Raw genomic sequence first — 23,983 nt, forward strand, 5'->3', positions numbered from 1 at the left:
TGCCTTTACTGGAGAGCTTTCCCAGTCGTAATTTTCTTGTTTCTAGTTGTGGCCTTTTTTTTTCCGCCTAGAGAAGTTCCTTTAGCTTATGTTGCAAAGCTGGTCTGGTGGTGCTGAATTCTCTTAGCTTTTGCTTGTCTGTAAAGCTTTTGATTTCTCCATCAAATCTGAATGAGAGCCTTGCTGGGCAGAGTATTCATGGTTGTAGGTTCTTCCCTTTCATCGCTTTAAATGTCACGCCACTTCCTTCTGGTCTGCAGAGTTTCTGCCGAGAAATCAGCCGATAACCTTATGGGGATTCTCTTGTATGTTATTTGTTGCTTTTTCCTTGCTGCTTTTAAGATTTTTCTCTTTGTCTTTAATTTTTGTCAATTTGATTACTATGTGTCTTGGCATGTTCCTTCTTGGATTTATCCTGCCTGGGACTCTCTGTGCTTCTGGACTTGGGTGACTGTTTTCTTTCCCATGTTAGGGAATTTTTCAGCTATTATCGCTTCAAATATTTTCTCAGGTCCCTTCTCTCTCTCTTCTCCTTCTGGGACTGCTATAATGCCAATGTTGGTGCATTTAATGTTGTCCCAGAGGTGTCTTAGACTGCCCTCATTTTTCATTGTTTTTTCTTTGTTCTGTTCTGCAACGGTGATTTCCATCATTCTGTCTTCCAGCTCACTTATCCATTCTTCTGCCTCAGTTATTCTGCTATTGATTCCTTCTAGTGTATTTTTCATTTCAGTTATTGTATTGTTCACCTCTGGTGGTTCGTTCTTTAATTCTTCTAGGTCTTTGTTAAACATTTCTTTAATCTTCTTGATCCGTGCCTCCATTTTTTTCCCAAGATATTGGATCATTTTTATTATCATTACTCTGAATTCTTTTTCAGGTAGATTGCCTATCTCCACTTAACTTAGTTGTTCTTCTGGGGTTTTATCTTGTTCCTTCATCTGGGACATAATCCTCTGCCATGTCATTTTGTCTAACTTTCTGTGACTGTGGTTTCCATTCCACAGGCTGCAGAGTTGTAGTTCTTCTTGCTTCTCCCCTCTGTGCCCTGGCTGTCTAAGAGGCTTGTACAGGCTTCCTGGTGAGAGGGACTGGTTCCTGCCCATGGTGGGTGGAGCTGGGTCTTTTCCCTCTGGTGGGCAGGGCCAAGCTAAGGGGTGTGTTTAGAGGGCTGTGGGCTCAGGAAGACTTTAAGCAGCCTGTCTGCAGATGGGTGGGACAGTGTTCCTGCCCTGTTGGTTTGGCTTGAGGTTTCCCAGCACTGGAGCCTACAGGCTGTGGGGTGGGGCCATGTCTTTGTAAGAAAATGGTGGCCTCCAGGAGGGCTCACGCCAATAAAGTATATTTTAATAGAAGTAATTTACAATGTTTTGTTAATTTCAGGTATACAGCAGTGATTCCATTATACATACACATACATTTTTTTTCAGATTCTTTTCCATTACAGGTTATTACCAGATATTAAGTATAGTTCCCTGTGCTATACAATAGGTCCTTGTTGTTTACCTATTTTATATATAGTATGTACTTGTTAATCCCCAAATCCTAATTTATCTCCCCCCACCCCCGCTATCCCCTTTGGTAAACCATAAGTTTGTTTTCTATATCTGTGAATCTATTTCTGTTTTGTAAGTCAGTTCATTTGTATCATTTTTTTAGATTCCACATATAAGTGATATCATATGATACTGGCTTTATCATACTAAGTAAAGTAAGATAGAGAATCTCTAGGTCCATCCATATTGCTGCAACTGGCATTATTTCATCTTTATGGCTGAGTAATATTCTAGTGTGTGTGTGTGTGTGTGTGTGTGTGTGTGTGTGTGTGTGTGTATACCACAATGTCCTTATCCATTCATCTGTTGATAGACATTTAGGCTGCTCCCATGAATTGGCTAATGTAAATAGTGCTGCTATGAACATTGGGGTACAGGTATCTTTTTGAATTACAGTTTTCAATTTATACTGTTTTCAATTTATCATTTTACTTTGAGAAAGAGAAAAAAAGTGTCGGTGTCAATGAATGTTTACTTAAAAAAAGCTATTTGGGTTTCCAGGATTGTTAACAAGAAATGTGCTCTTGTTAATATTTAATGGTACAATTTTAAAAGTTCAGTTAATCAAAGTTTAATTCAACAGATTAATAGATTGGTCAGAATCTCCTCTCTAATTCTGTTTTTAGGAAAGAATGCAAATGTTGTTAAAGAAAGCTGGAAAAAAAGAAAAAGAAAAAAAACATGAAACTTCCTGAATGTGTTTTAGGGTTAAAAATAAGATTCAGTAAAATTGCTTGTACATTCTATACCTACAGTACTTTACAACGATAACTTGTATTGAGGAAAAGGACCATGATGCTTGATAAGGAGTGGGAAAAAAGTGTTCCCTATGGAATTCTTAACTAAGGAATTGCAGAAGAGTCAACCAACATATTTTAGCAATATTTTTCTTAGTGAGGTATTTAGTATAGAAAAAAATAATGGGGCAGGAGGGATCTACAATATAAATGTAGGTAGCTATATATTCTTATATTACTCGTTAAGCAGTTCAGTTAGTATGTATTTTGCATTTCATTAGACTGTTGTATGTGTGGTTAGTAATGGGAATTATAAGAGCTCCCTTTCGCAGAACACCTATGGTGTGTTCAAGCTTTATGCTGCCAGGCATTTTACAGACACCATCTAAAACCTAACACAACCCTGCAAGAGGCATACAATTACTATTTAACTGGAGAAGGAACTAAGGACACAAGAAATCAAGGGACTAACTCCAAATCACACAGCTTCTAAGTGAGGGAGCCATTACAAACTCTGGCTGCCTCAAATGCACCAGAGCATACAAGCTTTGTTATAATTCATATTTTAATTATTAACACTATTAAAGGAAATATTTATCACTAACTAGGTGACTTAAATCATTTAACCTTCCTAGGCTTCAGGTTTCTCTTTGGTAAAATGGAGTTGGCTAGTTGATTTGTAATGTTTTTCCAGTTTTCAAAAAGTAACATTGATTTATATAGAGTAAGAAAATTAAAATGGACATTTTTACAATGTTTTTTGTTAAAAATAGGTCATTAACACTGGCCTTTACTAAATCTTGTGATGATGGGGATCTACCTTAAGATGTTCATGTGATTTCTCCCAAATCTCTAGTCTTATTAATCCAGGACTAGTGATCTTACCATTTTCAATGTTATTCCTTAAAACTTACATGTAAGAGGAAATTTCATAATTTTCTCTGGACTACAAAAACTATGTACTTAAATCTTGGCCTTTCAAAGAATCAATAACTTGCACTCAGATATGAATAATGCAAAGAAAACCATTTTTCTGATCTGAAAATAATAAAAATATCAGTTTTTTAAAATTCATGTTTATTTAAATATCTTTTATAGGCAAATGAAAATACTTATAAGCATATTTATAACATGGTAGACATACATATAAATGAAATGTATAAGTAGACAAAATTTAACACATAGACAAATTGATAACATGCTTACATTTGGCTTTAACATTGGCTGTACATTAACACGGATATTGAAAAAAGACATGTTTTCACAAAAACTGCTAAAAAATGGTCACATTTGTCTTAGTAATAAGTTAGATTTCTTAGACTGATGTTTTATGAAAACTATGTGAAGCTCTAATTTAATCATTCACCTCATATGGTAGCATTATTTGTAAGTGAAGCATATTTCTGTCAATAGAAATGTACATTTACATTATAAATAATATAACATTTTATCAAGACCATGCCACATATATTAAACCAACATGCATGACACATTAAAACATGAATAATTCACGTACCTTTATGCACAGTATTTAGTTTTGCTATGGCACTCTACCTTTGTGAAACATATAGTTAAGATTTGGCACAGAATCAATAAACTGTATTGCCACTAATCAGAACAAATGTGATTTAAATTTTCCATGGCATAGAAAATGCTCTATCACAATTTACCTCTTCCCTTTACAGTTTATGGACCAATGGCAGTTTTCTGGAATAAATAACAGATATTCACGAACTAAAAGTCCTGTTTAGGTGTTTTGCCTACGCTCTAACTGGAAATGAGTCAGTTGCAGTAAAACATTTCCATCTGTATTGTGGCCAACGAATTTCTAAATAAGGGCTTTATCAGCAATAATACATATCATTATGAGACGCTTTTCTTTGGGAGGCAGAGAGGTTGAAAGGAAACATGGATCTCTTCATAAACCAGGAACATAGGTGGTAAGGAGAACAAATGCCAACTGAGGCAGAAGCAGGGAACGTTCTTTGGAAAGCTGGTGAGAAAGCAAACCGTGAAGTAGCAAAAACCAAAGGCAGGAACTCAGGACTCCATCAAGGCGGAACAGACTGCCACGGGATTAAGGAAACCAAAATCTGTCATTCAAAAGAAACAGTATCCAGAGCATTCTTCTTACAGCATTCTTACATCAGCAAACTACCATTGCTTTCTAGGAAAAGTTGTAAATTTCCACATCAATGTCTAAATCAAGACTGAAGAAATTAAGCTAACTGCCAACTTTTTTTCTTTTTTTCTGAATTCACTAATAAACACAGTGGAAGGAGAAAGGGGATAACATTAAGTAAGTTTCTTCCAAACCAGAGAAGAGAAATCACACTCCCTCTAAGTGGAGACTTCAGTTTCTTGTGGTAACTAAGAAAAATGCCTCAGTTCTTTTTCACAGTTTTTCTAAGATAAATATGAGGTGTTGTATTTTGAGAGACCGGTTGACGGAATCTACTCCTTTCATAAAACCTTGAGAAATTAATATTTGTATTTATTATTAGGGGGAAAAGGAAGTAGTAGATCTTAAGTTTACTTTTTATACAAATATGCTTTATTCTAAAAAAAATAGAGCAATGAATGTAATATTAGTTGCTTTATGATCCTTGCTTTTCTGAGGGCCTTTAAGGGCCTTTAAACAGGGAAATGTCAAAAAACATCACACAGGTTAAATAAAACAGGCAAACTTTTGTCTTAAAGCTGTTAAGGTGCAAACAGACATAAAGATTACGAACCATAGAGCACTGAGTTTTCAAGAGTGAAATCATACCAAAACCTCGATAAGTTTTCGCTGACATCATAGGAGAGTAAGTGGTCGGGAAGGTCACTGATGGTACCCTGCACGGCCAGCACATGCGGGGCCAAGGTGAAGGGTACGTCGCTCAGAAGCTCGGCCATTAATGAGCTGTTTTCCAGAGTCTGGCCTGCCTTATTTTCCATCTCGGGGCCTGCTACAGTCACACTGGATGAGTTTTCTTTGCCAATCTAAAAATACATATATATTTAAGTCATTTAGACCTTATGGACTTTGAGGTTATATGGCGTTATCAAAATGTGGCATTAATATATCAAAGTGATTGAGAAATGTGGAATATATAAACATTCCCAGATTAGAACGCAGCTATTTACTTACTTGAGAAATAAATCCATCTATATCTCTACTAGGTTTTATTTATTTATTTTTTAAATTAATTAATTTATTTTTGGCTGTGTTGGGTCTTTGTTGCTGTGAGCAGGCTTTCTCTAGTTGCGGCGAGCGGGGGCTACTCTTCATTGGGGTGCACGGGCTTCTCATTGCGGTGGCTTCTCTTGTTGCGGAGCACAGGCTCTAGGCGCGCGGGCTCAGTAGTTGTGGCTCGCCGGCTCTAGAGCACAGGCTCAGGAGTTGTGGCGCACAGGCTTAGTTGCTCCGCGGCATATGGGATCTTCCCGGACCAGGGCTTGAACCCATGTCCCCTGCATTGGCAGGTGGATTCTTAACCAGTGCGCCACCAGGGGAGTCCTCTACTCGGTTTTAAAATGAATCCTAAGCCCTACTCTTATTCAGATGGACCATCTACGGGCCCCTCCAATACAAATGGGCCCTCTTGCTGTTTCGCTAGCCCAGATAATGTCCACAAAGTCATTCTCTGCTTTTCCAAATCTGATGTCAGCTTTCAGGCTCCACAGAATCCCCAGCTTCCCTCTGAAATCTTATATCAACATAGTTCAAAGTGACCTTGCTCACTTGAGAATGACTATGGGGCAAACTGCCCAGGATATTATTTGGCATTTCCTTTACATGTCCTTGCTAGTTGCTGTTTCACGTGCTTATGTCTTATCCCCAACTAGAATCTAGGGTCCTTGAGGGCAAATAATCTATTTTACCTATCTTTGTATTCTCTGTCTTTCATACGTTGCTGCTTTACCCTAATACATACTTGGGAATTTACCTCTAATGTGTACCGTACGTAGTGGTTGATAACCTGCCTTTCGCTGGAAGTAAAATCCTATGTTATGTAAGTTATTAAAATAAGAAGAATTGATAACATCTTGTTCAATTTCTTTAAAGTTGGTATGTCTTGCATACAGGAGTTTACCAAAAGACATGCAGCACTAGGGTGTTCATAGTAGCACTCAATGCAAGCCCTGAGCTGGTAGAGTGAGCTGGTATCCATTCATCAATAGTAGAATGGATAATAAACAGAAGTATATTTACAGCAATGAGAACGAACAACCTGCCACTGCAAGCAGCTGAAACCTAACTCAAACCAGGTCAGGCAAAAATTTATTCCCCCACCCCACCCCCAGTCTCATGCAGAATCAAACTCCCGGGTCTTTACAAGGCCCATTGTGATCTGGCCTCGGGTACTTCTCTGACCTTAGCCCGGCTGGTCTGCCCTTGCTCAGGCCCCTCTAGTTCCACTGTCTCCTTGCCGTGGCTCGTGCAGTCTGCCTGCTTCTGCCTCAGGCCTTTGTTTTCCAGATCCTCCGCCCAAGAGGTTCTTCTCCCACATAAACACAGGGCTCTTTCCCTCCCCTCCTTTCCAGTGGTGGCCCAAATGTCACCTTCTCAGTGAGGCCTTTCCTGACTGTTTCATTAGACTGTTTCCTGCCACCTCACCTCGTCCACTCCAGCATTCCCTGCCTGCCTCTCCTGCTTCTGTCCTCTCCATAGTCCTTGGCACCTGGTTATAATGGTATATAATTTATTCTGATTATCATCCCTCAGAAGCTTAAGGAGTTTTTGTCTCTCATGGTCACTGCTATATCCCAAATGCCAGGATGAGTGTCTAGCGTTCAGTAAATATTTGTTGAATAAATGAAAGCAGACAAGACTTTTGCCTGAATAGGGCTTATATTATAATGGCTATAAATGCGGATAAATTCCTATCTCTAAGTCTAGAGGAGAATGATTTTCTGTGTAAGAAATAACAATTTTGTAAAACTTTTTATGGAAGTGCAAAATACAAACAGAAATGGGGTACATCATAAGTGTATACCTGGCTAAGTTTTTTGTTTTGTTTTGTTTTGTTTGCGGTACGCGGGTCTCTCACTGTTGTGGCCTCTCCCGTTGCGGAGCACAGGCTCCGGACGCACAGGCTCAGCGGCCATGGCTCATGGGCCCAGCCGCTCCGTGGCATGTGGGATCTTCCTGGACCGGGGCACGAACCCACGTCCCCTGCATCGGCAGGCAGACTCTCAACCACTGCGCCACCAGGGAAGCCCTAGCTGGCTAAGTTTTAACCAGCGAAACACCTATGAGCAACCACTACCCAGATCAGGAAATAGAAATGACCCTATTTCTATCGGGTCATAGAAAGAGAGTGGTGCTCTCTTTCAGTCACAGTCAACTCCCTGACCCCTAGATGACCATTCTGACTTGTAACAACAGAGACTGAGTCACCTGTTTTTATATTTTAAATGAAGGTAATCATACATTTTTGTTTGCAGCTTTTTTCACTCAACATTATATGTATGAGATTCATCCATGTTGTTGCATGTGGGATTAAAAATTTTTGAAGAACATATTTTTGCAGAGGAGATACATTCTGACTGATGGCTTAAAAGAATTGTTTGGTTGACAGCAGGCAGTGAGGGGTAACAGGGCCAGGGAAGGAAGTAGGAAGACCAGCTGGGAAAGAGAGATGATGGTGATGTGGATTAGCGATGTGATAGTAAAGGTGAGAGAGAGCGGTTGTGTTTTAGATAGACTTAAAGGTTAAAGTCAATAGGGTGTGCTGATGGAATAGATGGTGGGGTGTGAGAACAAGAGTGGAGTCAAGTATGAGGCCAAAGTTTTTGGCCTGAGCAATAAGGATGGGTTCTCCATTCACAGGGATGGGGCTTGGACAGGAAGGTGAAGAGTTCAGTTTTGGATGTTCCCCGTGCCTAGCAGACGTCTACGTGGAGCTGTTAGCAGGCAGAGGGATGTAACTCAAGTCTGGAGCTAGTGCAATCTGGTGGAGAAAGTCGGCTTGGTGTGTGTTTAAAAGAGGACGGGGGGAGAGAAAGCGAAGACAAATACGAGAACAGACTGTTTTCCAGACATTATGCTGTAAACGGGAAAAGAGATGGCCAGTAGCTGGAAAGGGAAGTGGGGTCATGAGAGCTGTCTCTTGATTTTTCTTTTTCTTTTTTAAGTTGGGAGAAACAATGTCTGTTTATATGCTAAAGAGAAGAAGCTCCTAAGAAAAGAAAACACAGAGATTCTGTAGAGAAGGAACTGCTCTCTTCACAGTCATCCCCCAACACCTAGAACAGAGGCTCTCAAGAAATACCTGTGTAGTAAAATGACTCTGGATGAATGGAGTTACCAAACACATCCCTATCAAGAGTTGTTTTACAGCTTCATGTGAAAATAAAATACCAGAATCCTTTCTTAGGATGGCAACTAGAACAAATGTAACCTCACCCAGTGATGACAAAGCTTTTTAGACAGGTCCATGCAGGCAATGAATGGATAGAATCTGCTTCCTGAAACCTGACTGGGATTTAAATAGTAAGTGTCCCTGGGTCAGCCGAGAGCACAGGTATCAGTGAGTAATGATGCCACAATTCCAGCTTCTTTAAAGGGCATCACTATACACTGGTTTTAAAGATTACAGATGCACCAGGGCTTTGGTTACCATGGGCCAGCATGGCAGAGTGTTTAAAAACACACAGCATAGAGCTAGACTACTTGGGTACAAATCCTGCCTACTAATAAGCAAATGGCCTTGGACAAGTTATTCAACTTCTCTGCGTCTGTTTCCTTAGCTGTATTAGGAAATCAGTAGTAGTACCTATTTCATAGAATTGTTATGAGAATTATATGAAGTAATATAAGTAGTAAGTAATTTATGAGTAAGTAGAATAACGCTTAGCACATGTTAAAAGTCAGTGATAAATAAAAAATTTAGTAATGTCAGACCCCTCTTGGCTTTAGATAAAGTCTAGGATCCATCCATTTCTTTTGGGTTTTTTTGACATTCACAGATGGTTCAAACAATCTTACCTTCCCCTCTCTTCTTATATCTTGTCTTCTCTCTTAATCTCATGGGCAAATGTTCCCTAGATCTGTTGATCGCATTCCATACCTGAACTTTCTTCTCTTTCTCCCTTGAGTACAGAATGTTCTCCAGTTTCATTAGCCAAATCATCTCCTTTCTTAAACAAAAGCATTCTTAAAATCTCACCTTCTCCACTAAAAAGGAGGTATGTTAACCCGGAGCACTCTGCTTTCTAAACATACAACTTCTAAGGTTTACCTCTCTGGCAGCAATGGTTATTCCTTTGTTCATGCTTTTATTAATGCTCTTCCCTTTCCTTTACAAATCATTCTTGTCTGTCAGAGCATAATTCCTTGAGGACAAGACTATATCTAGTATAATAAAGGAATTGAGCCATGTGGTTTCTTGTTCAAGGTCTCCTGATAAAACTGCCATATGCCATAAGCAGAAGGGGGCTGCTTCATCCACCTGGGCCTCAGTTCTCTATTCTGTAAAATGAGTGGTGAGGGGCAAAAAATGATGATGATGGTGGTGATGGTGACAGCAACTAGCGTACATTGAACACTTTGTGCCAGGCTCCATCTAAGCGGTCTAAGTATATGAACTCATTTAAGTCTTGCAACAGCACTGTAGGGCGTGTCCTATTACTAGTCTCATGTTAAAAAACAAGAGAACACTGAGGCACAGAAAGGTTAAGGAAGTTGTCTCAGGTTACACAGCTAGCTAGTCTGTGGTAAAACTGAGAATCAAACTCAGTGATCTTGAAAGTTCTGTGTTCTAAGGTCTTGTACCTTTCAGCCATGCTTTGGGTAGACTGGCTGACTGGATGAACAAAGCCTCGAAAATTTAGGGGACAGTACTGGAAAATATGACAGTTACTAACATAGCATCTTGGCTTAATTTAGAAGGAAAATCGACTCTACTAGCTTTTACCTTTAGGAAGAAAGGATTGAGAAAATCATTAAGGTGATAGATATTAGACTGAGGAAGGATGGAAAAGGAACTATAACTTAAGAGATATTTATCCCTGGAAATGAATCTACCAGTAGCCTGGATAAACCATGGGGAAAACACCATGGACAGTGAAACAAGATTGTCTATGAGTTGATCATGGGTGAAAGGGAGAGATAGGAAGGTATGTGGGCATGTACTACAGTATTCTTTCTACCTTGGTATATGTTTGAAGACTTTCCATAATAAAAAGTTTCCAAAATTTAAATTAAGTTAAAAAACACTGTGGACACAGTGTTCCACTAAATGCCTCCTAGAAGGCTCTGAGCATCAGCGGTGCTATATGTCTTACTCCAGTGTCTATTTCTTAACCGTTGGCTAGAGTGCCACGTTCCAGTCTCCAAGGAGGCTGCCTGCCCTCTTGGCAGCAAGGGTGAGTGCCATGATGCAGCTGCTGTTGGCATGCTGAGAGTTGGAAGGGGAGAAATTATAAGACAAAATAAGACTAAGTCACAAAGAAAATGGGAGTCAAAATTCAAGGACCCTACACCCACTAACCCTGATCACTGAGTCCCTAGCTTGGCAGCCAATGGCAGCAGAGGTGGGGGGGTGAAGGCTGAGACAGGTGCATGAGTCCCCCTGCAAAAAGCAGCCTTCTCTCTTAGACACAAAGTCTTTCAATTTTTTTCATTTGCATAATACAATGGGTCTTTAAAGGGAAGAACGAGTATGTTAACCACAATGGAGCAGGAAGAAAAGAATCAATTAACCTTACGGTTAATAGCCAAATTTAAAAATAATACTTCAAATATTGTGTTCATAAAGCATACTTGTTACTTTTGTGATTAATCCTGTTAACAGAAATGCTGCTATGATAATATTCTTGAATGTAAGTTCCTTCCTATAATCTAGCTTTAATACTTCTTTTTCAAATGAACGTTTGCCCTTACACCGGTGAACATGAGTATACCATGTCAGAATCTTTTTTCATCTCAGGGAGAAAATAAATTTCCTTATCTGTATCATGACAACAAACAAAGTTTACAATTAATCAGCTGTTTTCATAAAAATTATTTCTTGTTCATCAGTTAACCTGTTAAAAATGGGCTGGCCAGAGCTTCCGTGGTGGCGCAGGGGTTGAGAGTCTGCCTGCCGATGCAGGGGACGCGGGTTCGTGCCCCGGTCCGGGAAGATCCCACATAGCGCGGAGCGGCTGGGCCTGTGAGCCATGGCCGCTGAGCCTGCGTGTCCGGAGCCTGTGCTCCGCAACGGGAGAGGCCACAGCAATGAGAGAGAGGCCCGCGTACCGGGAAAAAAAAAAAGGGCTGGCCAGGTTTTTCTTGGGTTCCTTACATTCTATTATCTTTGTTTCGAATAATTCAAAGTGGTTTATAGGCACTATTCTTCCCTTTCTTGCAGAAGGGCTGTAAAAATTCATGAGGTTCAATCTGTAAAATCTTAGAGCTTAGGAAAAAACACACTCCAAGAGTACAAGGCACATCACACTTTTTCGTAAAGTCTTAGAAAGATGAAGTCACTTTCCCAGAGCAACAGAAGGTTCGTGGCATCCTTGTGAACCTCACTCTTGGGTGTTTGGAAGCAAGGAAATGGAGGTTTAAGAACAGACTACTACATTTTTCCTGGCACAGAGGCTCCACTAACCGCCATGAAATCTATTAAGGGGAGCCAACTTTGCAAACGTGCTAACAATTTGGAGACTTCATCTACTTAGCCATACCAGACTAAAGTATGAATAGTTTATTAATATGAACATCACCTATATTTGGCATCTTTTAAAACCTCCTGCCTTTTTCTGCAACCCGTGTCTCAGATAAGTAGAGATAAAATAGTGTCCTATAAAAGCAAAATACTGAAGCATTGAAATTGAGAAACCAGCCTTAACCCCAACAGTAACAGAACCTATTAAAAGAACATGAAACCAAGTACAAAACACCCATCTATCACATTCAATTTACATGCAAAGAAGGTAGCTATATCAAGCATACTTCTAGGAAACGAGTTATAGTAAGAAGAGGTAATATCCAGCTCTGGCCGTCTATGCCTTTAAATTCTACGTCTATAAATAAAAGACACGTTCCCTTGAATAATAGCCTGAACAGGGAACACCATCACTTTATCTCCTCAGATAACTATCCATTCTATTTTGGCTTCAGCTGCTATCTGCTTGCATTACATCAGCGTCTCGATGGGGGTGGGGTAGGGGGCAAATCTGAGTCAGAAGCATCAGGGGACAAGAGGTTAGGAAAAGGTGATACAAGTAATGGCACAGTTAAGGCAGCACTCAAGCTTCTTACTTCTTCTAAGAAGTTACTTGCCAATAAATGTCCGGCTAGCTGATAAAAGCCAGAGGATTGGGCTCTTCCACCTACGTAAGTCCTAAGCAATAGTCTCCTTTCAATTGGGAGAAATTATATTGCAAAGGAAGAGACTATTTCCTGTTTTCTGCCAATCCCCACTATCCAGAACAGTCATACCTGCACATGACAAGCACCCATTAAATATTCCGAATGGCACTGAATCTGGTCCCCTTGTTCCTCAGATACCCTAGACTTGATTTTTAAATTAAGGGGTTGGTCCAAAGAAACAAACGAAAGCCCAGAATACTTTACCGCTGATACAGATAAATTAGGCAGAAGAGAGCTGAAGTCACTCAAAACTTCTGTGTTCCATGTGACTTGGGCTCCTAGTTCAAGGATACTACATATTTTGGTAGCAAACTAAGAGGCTAGGTTAGAAAGCAGGTATTTTCTTTGCTCCCTTTTCTTTCTGATTTATGACATCATTTCAGTTTTCATTTCTTTTGTTTCCTTATTTGCTCCCCTTTTCTCTTCTTTCTCTTTTCCTCAGTGTTTCCACCTGCTCAAGCTTCCTGATGCTCCCGTCTTTCTTTAAAAAAGAAAAAAAGTTCTCCTGATTTCCTCTTTTCAGAACTCCAGCTGACTGTACGTGAAGAAGGAGAAGCAAGCCGGCTGTCACTTGCTTCTGTAATCTGTTCCATGTATTCTTGGAAAAGTGGCTTCACTAAAGCCAGAAAATCTTCTGTACTAGCCAACTGGAGTGGGGGAGCAGTGGGAAGAGGAAAGAAGAGCATTTTAGGAAATGAACCTGGAAGAAACAGTGTATTCAATGTGGGATCCTGTTTCATACTGGTTTTGAAAATACAAAGAGCTGTTGCAGTGATTTTTTTAAAAAAACATTTAAAAAGTTTATAAAAATTCGTGATCTTTAACCTTAAGCTGTCCAGACATCTCCTATTTTCCCAGTAAGCCTCCCCCGTTCGTTCTTTACAGCACGGATTTCACCCCTTCTCTTCTCTCGCCCGACATCATCACCTTCCTCCTTGCTGTCAGCAGGTGGTTAGCCTCCTACTTAATAGAGAAAATAGGAACCATCAGCTGAGGATCTCCTCTACCTGCTGTATCCAAAAGACTTATCTACATTTGAACCCATCTGTGCTTCCCTCCTGCCACAGAGGGCAAGTTGCCCTCCTCCTACCCAAAGCGAACCCTTCCCCGGTGCTCCACGTTCATCTTGTCCCCACTCTTCAAGGACATGGCTTCATCAGTCAGAAGCTCCTCTAATTGCTCATCTTTCATATAATCAGTTCACCATTTACAGAAAATTTTCCTCAAGTCTATATGGCCCGTTGACATCTCACCCACTGAACTCCCCTCCCACACTATCTTTCTACTTTGTTTCTCAGCCCGGCTGAGACCATCGCTGACACTGGCTATCTGCTTCATTCCTCACCCACTGCCATCTGCCTCTATCTCTGCCCCTCCACTGCCACTGATTTCTCCAAGGTTACTCATAATCACTCTTTTGCTGAACTCAGAAGATGACGTGAAGTGCTAAACTTACAGGACCTCTTCGTTGCACTTAAAACAGGTGACTCTTTGGGTTTTTATTTCTTGGCTTCTGTAACACTTGTTAGTTTTTCCTTCTGTTTCTTTGCGTATTTCTGAAATGGTATTTTCCAGGGCCTCATTTCTGTTCCTTTATTCTTAGTCTCAACACGCTTCCCTGCATGAGCTTATCCATATCCAAGGTGCTGACTGCCCTACTCTTCCACCCAAAGTACGTATGTTGATACATGTGTGTGTACATACACACACACACACACACACACACACACACCCCAGTCTCGAACCCAGCTTTCTATCTAGAGCTCCTAACCCATATGTTCAAACCCTATTATACATTTTCTTTCAGATATTCAACAGGGATCTTAACTCAGTGTGTTCTAAACCTTGCTCTCATCTTTTCCCTAAGTCTACCCCAAACCTAATGCTCTCCTAATAAATATTTTCTGTATTGGTGAAGGGTACTAACACAGTTGCCCAACACAGAAACCTGAATTATCTTCGACTTCTCTTTCCCTCTCACTTCCTCTATGCAGTAAATGACAGAGTCCTACTGACTTTGATGTTTTTAATGTCTCCCCAAGTCCATCCATTTCTCTTTAGGTCCACTGTCACTCTCTTAGTGCAGGCCACCAGGGCCTCCTGCTGTGAGTGTTACCAGAGCTGCCCCCTATACTACATTCTCCCTATCACTGGTGATGTCTAAAACCCACGCTCTTCCTTGCTTAAAACTCCTCAATGTCTTTGGAGAAAAGCACAAACTCCTTATCATAGCATATAAGGTATGATCTGGCCTTGCTCATCCCTCCAGTTTCTTTTATTACCGTTCTCTAAGCTCTTTACTCCTTTTAAATGATTGCTGTTATCCAAACACGCCAGGCTCTCTTTTTAGCTCCGAGCCTTGTCTTATTTTCAATTACTTTTGCCTAAATTAGGACATCTTTCTCTCTTTTACTACTCCCTTCATCTTGCCTATAGGATGCACTTCAGGACTCTTTTAGAAAGATTTCCCCAACTAACTCCTCAAACCTGGGCCATGTCCCTGTCCGGTTGTTCCCTTAACAGTCTGCATACCTCTCTCACAGTATATATCATAGTGGAATCGAATTCTCTGTCACCATCATAAAACCATGGGCAGCTCAAAGCCAGCGACAATAGATTTCCTCTCCATTTCCCTAGCAATCAGAGCAATGTCTGGCTCATGACAGGTGATCAATGCATGTTTAGTGAATGGCTAAGTAATTTAAATTTCTTCATATTATGTTAATCCTGGATTTCTGCATTTGTTTGTTTGCTCCTAATAAGACTTTACCACCTCTTTTCCGCAATATCACTGACACGTGATACACGTCAGACAGAACTTAAAACTAGTTGGAGACCCCAGCTACATCTATTTCTTGAAGAAAGAGATGGGTTGTTCTTGACTTGCCAAATGAACCATTTCACAAATACGTCTTCCAAAGGAAGCTCAATGTGGTCCTGCCACAATAGAGATGAAACCGTTTGGGAAATATTTTTACCAGAGACCTACCTTTCTTTCACTGAGAGAAGGACAGAAGCTAACCTTAGCTACTCCAAATTCCCCTTAATCAACTGTCTTAGTCTGTTCAGGCTGCTTAGACTAGGTAGCTTATAAACAACAGAAGTTTGTTTCTCTTGGTTCTGGAGGCGCTGAGGAGTCCAAGATGAAGGTGCTGGCAGATTCAGTGTGTGGTAAGGCCTGCTTTCTGGCTCACAGACTGCCCTCTTTTTGCTGTAACATCAAATGGCAGAAGGGTCCAAGGAGCTCCCTGGGGCCTCTTTTATAAGGGCCCTTATCTCATCTATGAGGTCTTTTACCCTCATGACCTAATCACCTCCCAAAGGCCCAGCCTCCAAATACTCTCACACTGGAGATTAGTTTCAACATGAGAATTTGGGGGGGGATGCAATCAGTCTACAGCTTCAACCTGCCTTGCTTAGGAGCCAGTATTTCTCCACAACTATGTGGTACAGTCTGACAGAGCTGCAGGGGAGCCTGTGCTTGGGGGCAGGGGTATGGGGTACAGGGCAGCAGGACTAGGTAAGCAGTGTAAGGGGAGGAAAGCCTGAGAGACGACAGCTGAAGAGGTGAGTAGGAGAGGGGATGGGGAGGTAAATGCCATTTATTTAGTTTCTGTTCACCTCTGTTAAAGAGAAAAGCCTCTTTCTTCTTTGGTTTCCATAAAGACGGATTTTTCTTTAAGCACCCTGGCCTTCTGCCCACCCCCTACTCCTCCCCAAGGAGGTAGAATGAGTTACCTGGTTGGTGGAAGATAGCCAAGGATCCATGTTTCTAGATGGGGGAAATTGAACCACCCAAGATCCTGAGGCCTGGGGAAAGTCTCTTTCTCCTTCTCTCTCTACTTGGACTAGGGGAGACAAGTAACCTGGGTAAGAGTGCGTGCTGTGCTGGCTTAAACTTTCCCCACAGTCTAGACGTGGGTTATTGGGACCCTGGAAGTCCATTTTAGCTGTTACACTAAGCTGCCTCCTCCAACCTAGGCTCTATCAGTCAAAAGGGTGAGTGCCATCTTGTTTCTCTGTTTGCTGGCTCTTTGGTCTTATTTCTCCATTGGTTCAGGATGCAGGTGAGGAAAAGCAGTGCCCTGTATTAGGACGTTAGGACCCCACCGATTTCTACTTCCCAAAGCAACTCCATGTACAGTAAAAAAGAGAGGCATCTTAAACACACCGAAAAATAGAAACAAACCAGCAAAAACAAAGTCATGCAGATATGAAATGATCTGGAAATTTAAAACATAACAAAGTAGGGCTTCCCTGGTGGTGCAGTGGTTGAGAGTCCGCCTGCCGATGCAGGGGACGCGGGTTCATGCCCCGGTCCGGGAAGATCCCACATGCCGCGGAGCGGCTGGGCCCGTGAGCCATGGCCACTGAGCCTGCGCGTCCGGAGCCTGTGCTCCGCAACGGGAGAGGCCACAACAGTGAGACGCCTGTGTACCGCAAAAAAAAAAAAAAAAAAAAAAAACTTATCTGTCCTGTAATGCTCTATGGAACAACTTATGGGTATGATTTTATCAGTTTCATAATTCAGTTAAATCTATGAGATTAGAAAAGTTCTAATCAGAATCTTGGAAAAATGGCAATTAATATTTGCTTAGTGCTTTACATGGTTTTTGAAGTTGTCTCACATACGTTATTTCACTTGAGCCTCACAAGCCACTAAATCTGATTGGGAAGCTATTGTTTCTATTCTCATCTTCCGAGGCTCAGAGTTTAGTGATTATCTAAGGTCACACCACTACGAACTGACAAAGACTTGTGCTCAGGGTCTCCTGACTTAGAATCTGATGTTCCCACTGCAATATAAAGGTCATCATCAAGAGAAATAATTTTAAAGTTTACCTGTCTGGTTGTTTTATTTTTTAAAGAACTTAAAATTAACAATTTCTCTATGGACAAGTGTTTTCTGGAGTAGAGGATGAAGTTCCAAAAATACAGACTGTGCCACTCTAGAAACAGCGTTTAAAGTAACGGTTCAGCTAAGCATCTTATTACTAGGTTAAATCTATCAAGCTGGATAAAAAATGTAATAGCTTAGAAAACTGCAGCATCTGATCACCGCCAAGGTTACACAATGGCTTAGGCTTTTGTGCACAAATTCTTCAAGCTTGTTACGCACACCACAGTTTTGAAGAATTTGATATCGCTTATTAGTCACACTGGAACCTACTTAACTTCCCATTTACATAGTTTTATTTATTTCAAATATCTATTCAACTTCTTCAGAATGCAATGCAACAAGATCATATTTTTTCTAGGTAATTTCAAAGGAAAACAATGAAAAGTGATCTTGCACATTTCCTCAGCACACTGAATATTAATTTCATTGTAATGATTTTCATTTTGTGAAACAATAAAGTACTTCAACTGTCTGCATATATAATCAGAAAGAAAATGGAATACTTTTCTATTTTTAAAGCTGGTAAGAGAATATAAATCTATATATTTGTTTTTATATAACTAGATGTTTAAATGTATATCATTAGATGTTTATAATTAGATATAAAAACAAATGTTTTATACTTATATAATATTGATTGAATGGAAATAATACCATAGGATACTAGTAGGAAATACAAAAAGAAAGTAAATCTAAAAATATTAAGTAATAGCTATATGCTGGCTTTTTTGGCATGTGCTTTGATGAAATGAACATTTAATAAATGTATAACCTAAGTATAGTATACCTTTTTAAGAACATTTAGAATTTAATCAATTCATGTTAAGGTTGTTGTTTGAAGACAGAAAGCTAATCTGTTTTGCTGCTCTTTTAACTGCAAAATTTATATTTTGTCATTGTTTTATCATTATTATGTAAAAACATAAATACATAATTTTTAGTATGCACTTCAAATTGTCATGTTCATAGCCAGAATTCAAAGACAATTATCAGTAGGATCTCATGCTCACACTGCATATAAACATCTTTCTAATCTCAGGAAACAAATAATTCTTTAAGAAATAGAAAAATACTAGTTAAGAAAAGCCTTAGTTTCTTTGTAAATTGAATTTGATGTGTGGAATGGTCCACACACTTGAAAATACTATGGTTGGTGAATACACAATTGTACGTTTTCACATACAGATGCAAGTGAAAGAGAAATGCATCATACCAAGTTGAGTACAGAAATTATGAAGGTAGGCTAATTAAATTCCACTCAGAGGGCATTTGAGTGATAGTGTTACCTAGGTGTGCTGTACCTAACCCAGAACTCCACTAGAAAAACAGTGTTTGGAAAACTGAAGAGGTGAGCAGAAAGTTGTGTCACTTGACTTTGGCTCTCATTTGCAAAAAGGTTATATTTCAAAATAGAAGATGGGGCTGGAAAAGTAAACACAGCTGTGTTTTCTCCACCCCAGTGTGAGAATGAAGGGGCTCTTAGGAGTGGCAGGAGGCTAAGTCACTGCTTGGTGCACACTCAGAGCCCCAAATAGAATGCTATTATTTCATTTTACGGCTAACTCAGGATAATATTTTTTATTGTGGTAAAATATACACAACATAAAATTTATCATCCTAACCATTTTTAAGTGTATAAATTCAGTGGCACTAAATACATTCACAACGTTGCACAATTAACACCATTATCCATCTCTAGAACTTTTTTATCAGCCCAAACAGAAACTTCATTCTGCTCTTGATAATAAGAAACAAGCATTTAGGAGTCAAATATGAAAAATACAGGCAGGTACTAATCTTTTAATAATTCACCATTATATTATTAAGAACTCTGACTATATTTTCTCAGGCCAATGAGTCCACAACAGAGATGAAATCCTATATATCTTCAATAAACAGATGTAGGAAAATTATTATTATAGTATTCATATTATAATTAGAATAACAATAAATAAGATAAAACATATTAAAATTATCTTGAATGTCAGTACTTGAAAAAAGGCAAATTAAGTTGTACGAGCTGAACGTTGGTAGAGAATCTGAAAGGTACTTCAGAGCACTGTCAAGATTGCTGGTGTAGGTTTGTTGTGGGGTATTTTAATTAGAAGTATCTCTAGGAAATCTGGAGAGCTGTGTTCATTAAGGTTTTTTTGTTTTACTCCCATAAATAGTAAGGTAACATGGTAGAATTTTCCCGAAGTTAAGTGGCAAAATCTGATAGAAGGGGTATAAGAAAGATGTATGTGCATGAAAGAAAGCAATTCATTGGAAGTAAGAATGACTGGTTATCGGCAGTGAAAGTGAGAGTACAGTCCATCTGCTAAGTGACAGAAATGGAAGATGGGATGTGATAGGAAGAGCGTCACACAGCTCCTTTTTGGCCACCAGGAGACTTTACCATGGATCAACTTGGTTTTCACGATTGCCAACCCAGGGAGCAGAGAGGCCTCATGGAGGGTGGGAGGAAGAAGTAGCACCATGTAAATCTATCAGCTATTTGCATGGTGGTTCTAGGTAATCTGAGCACTAGTTTCCAAAGATCTAGTATTTCACCAAAGTTTCTAGGTAGTCAATTTTCAGAACACAGTACAGATTTTCCTTTAGCCTTCTAGAAATAATTCCTATGGCTTCAACTGCCAAAGTGGCCTAAAAATGAACACCTGTAATTTCCAAAAGTGTTCTTAAATGTACAGATTCTACACTCAGAATCCAACAGAGCTCTGTTTTCCCCTCCTAGGCCTTTTTTGCAGGTGAGTTGATGATGGGAATTCTCTGAAGAAAGTAGATAATTTATGGCTACCCATGAGGATGGAAATAAGGGTTTAGATTATGAACTCTGATATATACTAATAAGTAAACTATATTAGTTACTAGTGACTAATTGTATTAACTTCATTTTGGTTCAGTCCTAATGTTCTAATAGTGTACTTACGTCTACTACCACAGATAGTTCACATTTAATGAGCACTTATTTGCCAGTCACTATTCTAAGTTTTTTACCTGTGTTATCTCATTTAATTTTTCCATTTAAGAGATGGGAAATACTGAAACGCAGAGAATTTAGTCTAACTCCAGAATTAGACTTTTAGCTCTTTTTCTATTCTGCCTCACAAGTACAACACAGTCTAAGGAAACATCACTTTGTGCCTTTTAAAATGTGGTGTAATTGCTTCTAAAGACCAAAAAAAGTATCTTCTCCTTCAGAAAGGGTTGTAGGATACTGTTCTAATAATCATACTTTCTTTTTCTTTCAAAACAAAAACAAAAGCACATGGGATGGTAAGATACCAATTAAAAAAAAGAAAGGAAAAAACATTGGGTGTTGTATTATGTCTCATTTTTATATCTAGCTGGATACGCTAATTCTATGTGGATCTTAGAAACCCTGAAATTATAGACTGTTCAGACTATTTTAATCCCTAAAAGCACCGTTGTGAAGCCTCAGTAATATATTTTTAAAATAACAGTTTTACCTTAACCAAATATATTCCAGTTAAATTTAAGAACCTAAAGTAACCACATACTGTCCTTTGTTCAATGAAGATGACTCTTCCTGAAACACACCCTCTGTGGTCAGTTTTTCAGTGACAGGGACTGACTGCATTCAACTGCCCACATTTCCCAGCTCATGGCACTTGGTGAGCAACGGCAAAAAGGTGCCAGGTGGCTGGAACCTGGGTTGCAATTTGTTCTCAGGAAACAGAGAAGATACGTTTCCTTTAACGGGCCCAAACACATGATCTGGGTCTACTTAACATTATTCTTGAACCAACTATGTTAAGAGATTATATCACAGGCAAGAGACGAGAATGAGAACATTTCCGGGACTCAATATAGTTGCAGACTTCTGGGTGGACCCTTAAATGCAGAAAAAAAGGGAAGTACATCATCACTATTTATGCCCAAAGTAGCACAAATAAAAGTGGTGCTTTCATGCTCAAAGTGCACAGTTGATTTTAAAAAGGCCCACGAGTGCATTTTTACTTCCTATTTATTCAATTGCTTTGAACTAAAACCTAAACAAAAATTGATTAAAGTGTTGTAGTTCAAAATAGAAATTTCATGGTGATTGCTTGAAAAGATCTGGATCATCAACTAGAAAAAGTAAAGCAAATCACAAGTTTTAAAAACAATTTCAAATTACTGAGTAGCTAATCACTGAGAAGAAAACAAGGAATATTTTCACTTGCACAAAAATGTACCCAATTTATGCTACTCCTTCAGTTTTCTTTTCTGCAACCCAAAAAAGTTAATCTGTTTTTGAAAAGAGACCGGGACAAACAATATACATAAAGTGTATGCTTTTTGTTGCATGAGGTTTGTACTGTCTCTTAGTATGATTTACATGAGCTTAGGGAAAATCAATTAATGTCATACATCACATCAATAAAATAAAAAATAAAAACCAATATCATCTCAATAGGCTCAGGAAAAAAATGTGAAAAAAATCTAATACCCCTTCATGATAAAAACACTCAACAAATTAGGAACTGAAGGGAACTTCCTCAACCTGATAAAGGACGTTTACGGAAAAGTCAAGCTAATATCATACTTTACGGTGAAAAACTAGATGCTTTCCCCCTAGGATTTTGAACAAGACAAGGATGTCCACTCTTACCACTTCTATTCAAAATATTACTAAAGGTTCTAGTCAGGGCAGTTAGGCTATCAATAAACAACAACAACAAATAATAGATAGCATCCAGATTAGAAAAGAAGTAAAATTATCTCTACACACATAACATGACCTTATTTATAAGAAAATCTAATAAGAATAAAATAATAAGAGGAAACCCACCGAAATACTATTAGAACTAATAAGTTTAGCAAGGTTGCAAAATGCAAGATGAATATACAAAAATCAGTTGTAGTCATCTGTAGAATCAATGCTATCCCTATTAGAATCACAGCTGATTTCTTTGTTGAAGTTGACAAGCTGATCCTAAAATTCATATGGAAATACCAGGTATCCAGAATTGCCAGAACAATCTTGAAAAAGAACAACAATGTGGGAGGACCCATACTTTCTGATCTCAAAACTCACTACAAAGCAACAGTAATCAAGACAATGTGGTACTTGCATAAGGATACACATATATATTAATGGAACAAAAAGTCCAGAAATAAACCTGTGTGTCATTGGTCAACTGATTTTTGACAACGGTGCCAACATCATTCAATGGGGAAAGAACAGTTTTTTCAACAAATGATGCTGGGATGCACAGTCACATATAAAGGCAAATTGGACCCTTATAACACACCACATACAAAAATGAACTCAAAATGAATCAAAGTCCTATAAGAGCTAAACTATAAAACTCTTAGAAGAAAAAATAGGGGCAAATCTGCATGGCCTCAAATTTGGCAATGGATTCTTAAATATGACACCAAAGCACAAGCAACAAAAGAAAAAATAGATAAATTAGACCTCATCAAAACTGTAAACTTCTATGCTTCAAAGGACACTATCAAGAAAGTGAAAAGGCAACCTGTAGAAGGGGAGAAAATATTTGCAAATCATATATCTGATAAGGGATATGCATCTAGAATATATAAAAAACTCTTATAACTCAATAATTTAAAAAGATAACCTATTTGAAGAACAGAAAAAGGATCTGAATAGACGTTTCTTCAAAGCAGATAAATGGCCAATAAGCACGTGAAAAGATGCTTGACATTATTAGCTGTGAAGGAAATGCCAAAAAACCCCCCACAAAACCCTCAAGATACCTACAGTGAAGCACTTCACACCCATTAGGATGGCTATAATCAAAAAGTCAGATAATAACAACTGCTGGCTAGGATGTGGAGAAACTGGAACTATCACACATGCTGGTTGGAATATAAAATGGTGCAGATACTTTGGAAAACTGCTTGGCAGTTTCTCAAACGTTTAAACAGAGAATTATCATAGTCCCGGCAATTCCACTCCTAGATATACACTCAAGAAAATTAAAAACAGGTATTCAAAAAAATACTTGTATATTTTTATAATAGCATTATTCATAATAGCCAAAAGGTGGAAACAATCCAACTGATGAATAGATAAACAAAATGTGGTATATCCACATAATGGAATATTATTCAACAATTAAAGGAGTAAAAAGAAATGAAATACTGGTACATGTTTCAAATGGATTACCCTTGAAAACACTATGCTAAGTGAAAGAAGTGTTACAAAAGACCACATATAATTCTACTTATATGAAATATTCAGAAGAGGCAAACCTATTGAGACAGAAAGTAGATTAATGGTGAAAAATTCACCTTTACTTCCAATAGATCAAAGCTACATCTTCAAGTAAAAGGAATACATATTGGTCATAGTGAGTGTTTTTTATCTTCTTGAACCCTCAATCAGACTCATATAGGAAACATTTTCATTCTTTTGCCAACATATTTTTGAAAATCATAAATCTATATTCATTTTTAAATTTCATCT

At 38.9% G+C, this 23,983-nt stretch overlaps 1 protein-coding gene across 3 annotated transcripts in view; it reads right to left on the reverse strand.

The window, feature by feature from the left end:
- Window positions 1-4,537: 4,537 nt before the first annotated feature.
- UMAD1 (UBAP1-MVB12-associated (UMA) domain containing 1) overlaps window positions 4,538-23,983 on the reverse strand; it is a 232,207-nt gene continuing 212,761 nt past the window's right edge. For all 3 annotated transcript variants that reach the window (XM_024766978.1, XM_024766977.1, XM_024766979.1), the window contains one exon: window positions 4,538-5,278. In XM_024766978.1, coding sequence (XP_024622746.1) covers window positions 5,021-5,278 — 258 coding nt within the window. In that variant the 3' untranslated portion in view covers window positions 4,538-5,020. The remainder of the gene's footprint in view (window positions 5,279-23,983) is intronic.

Source organism: Neophocaena asiaeorientalis, unplaced genomic scaffold (assembly GCF_003031525.2).
Source record: "Neophocaena asiaeorientalis asiaeorientalis breed wild unplaced genomic scaffold, Neophocaena_asiaeorientalis_V1.1 scaffold70, whole genome shotgun sequence".
Classification (NCBI taxonomy): Eukaryota; Metazoa; Chordata; class Mammalia; order Artiodactyla; family Phocoenidae; genus Neophocaena; species Neophocaena asiaeorientalis.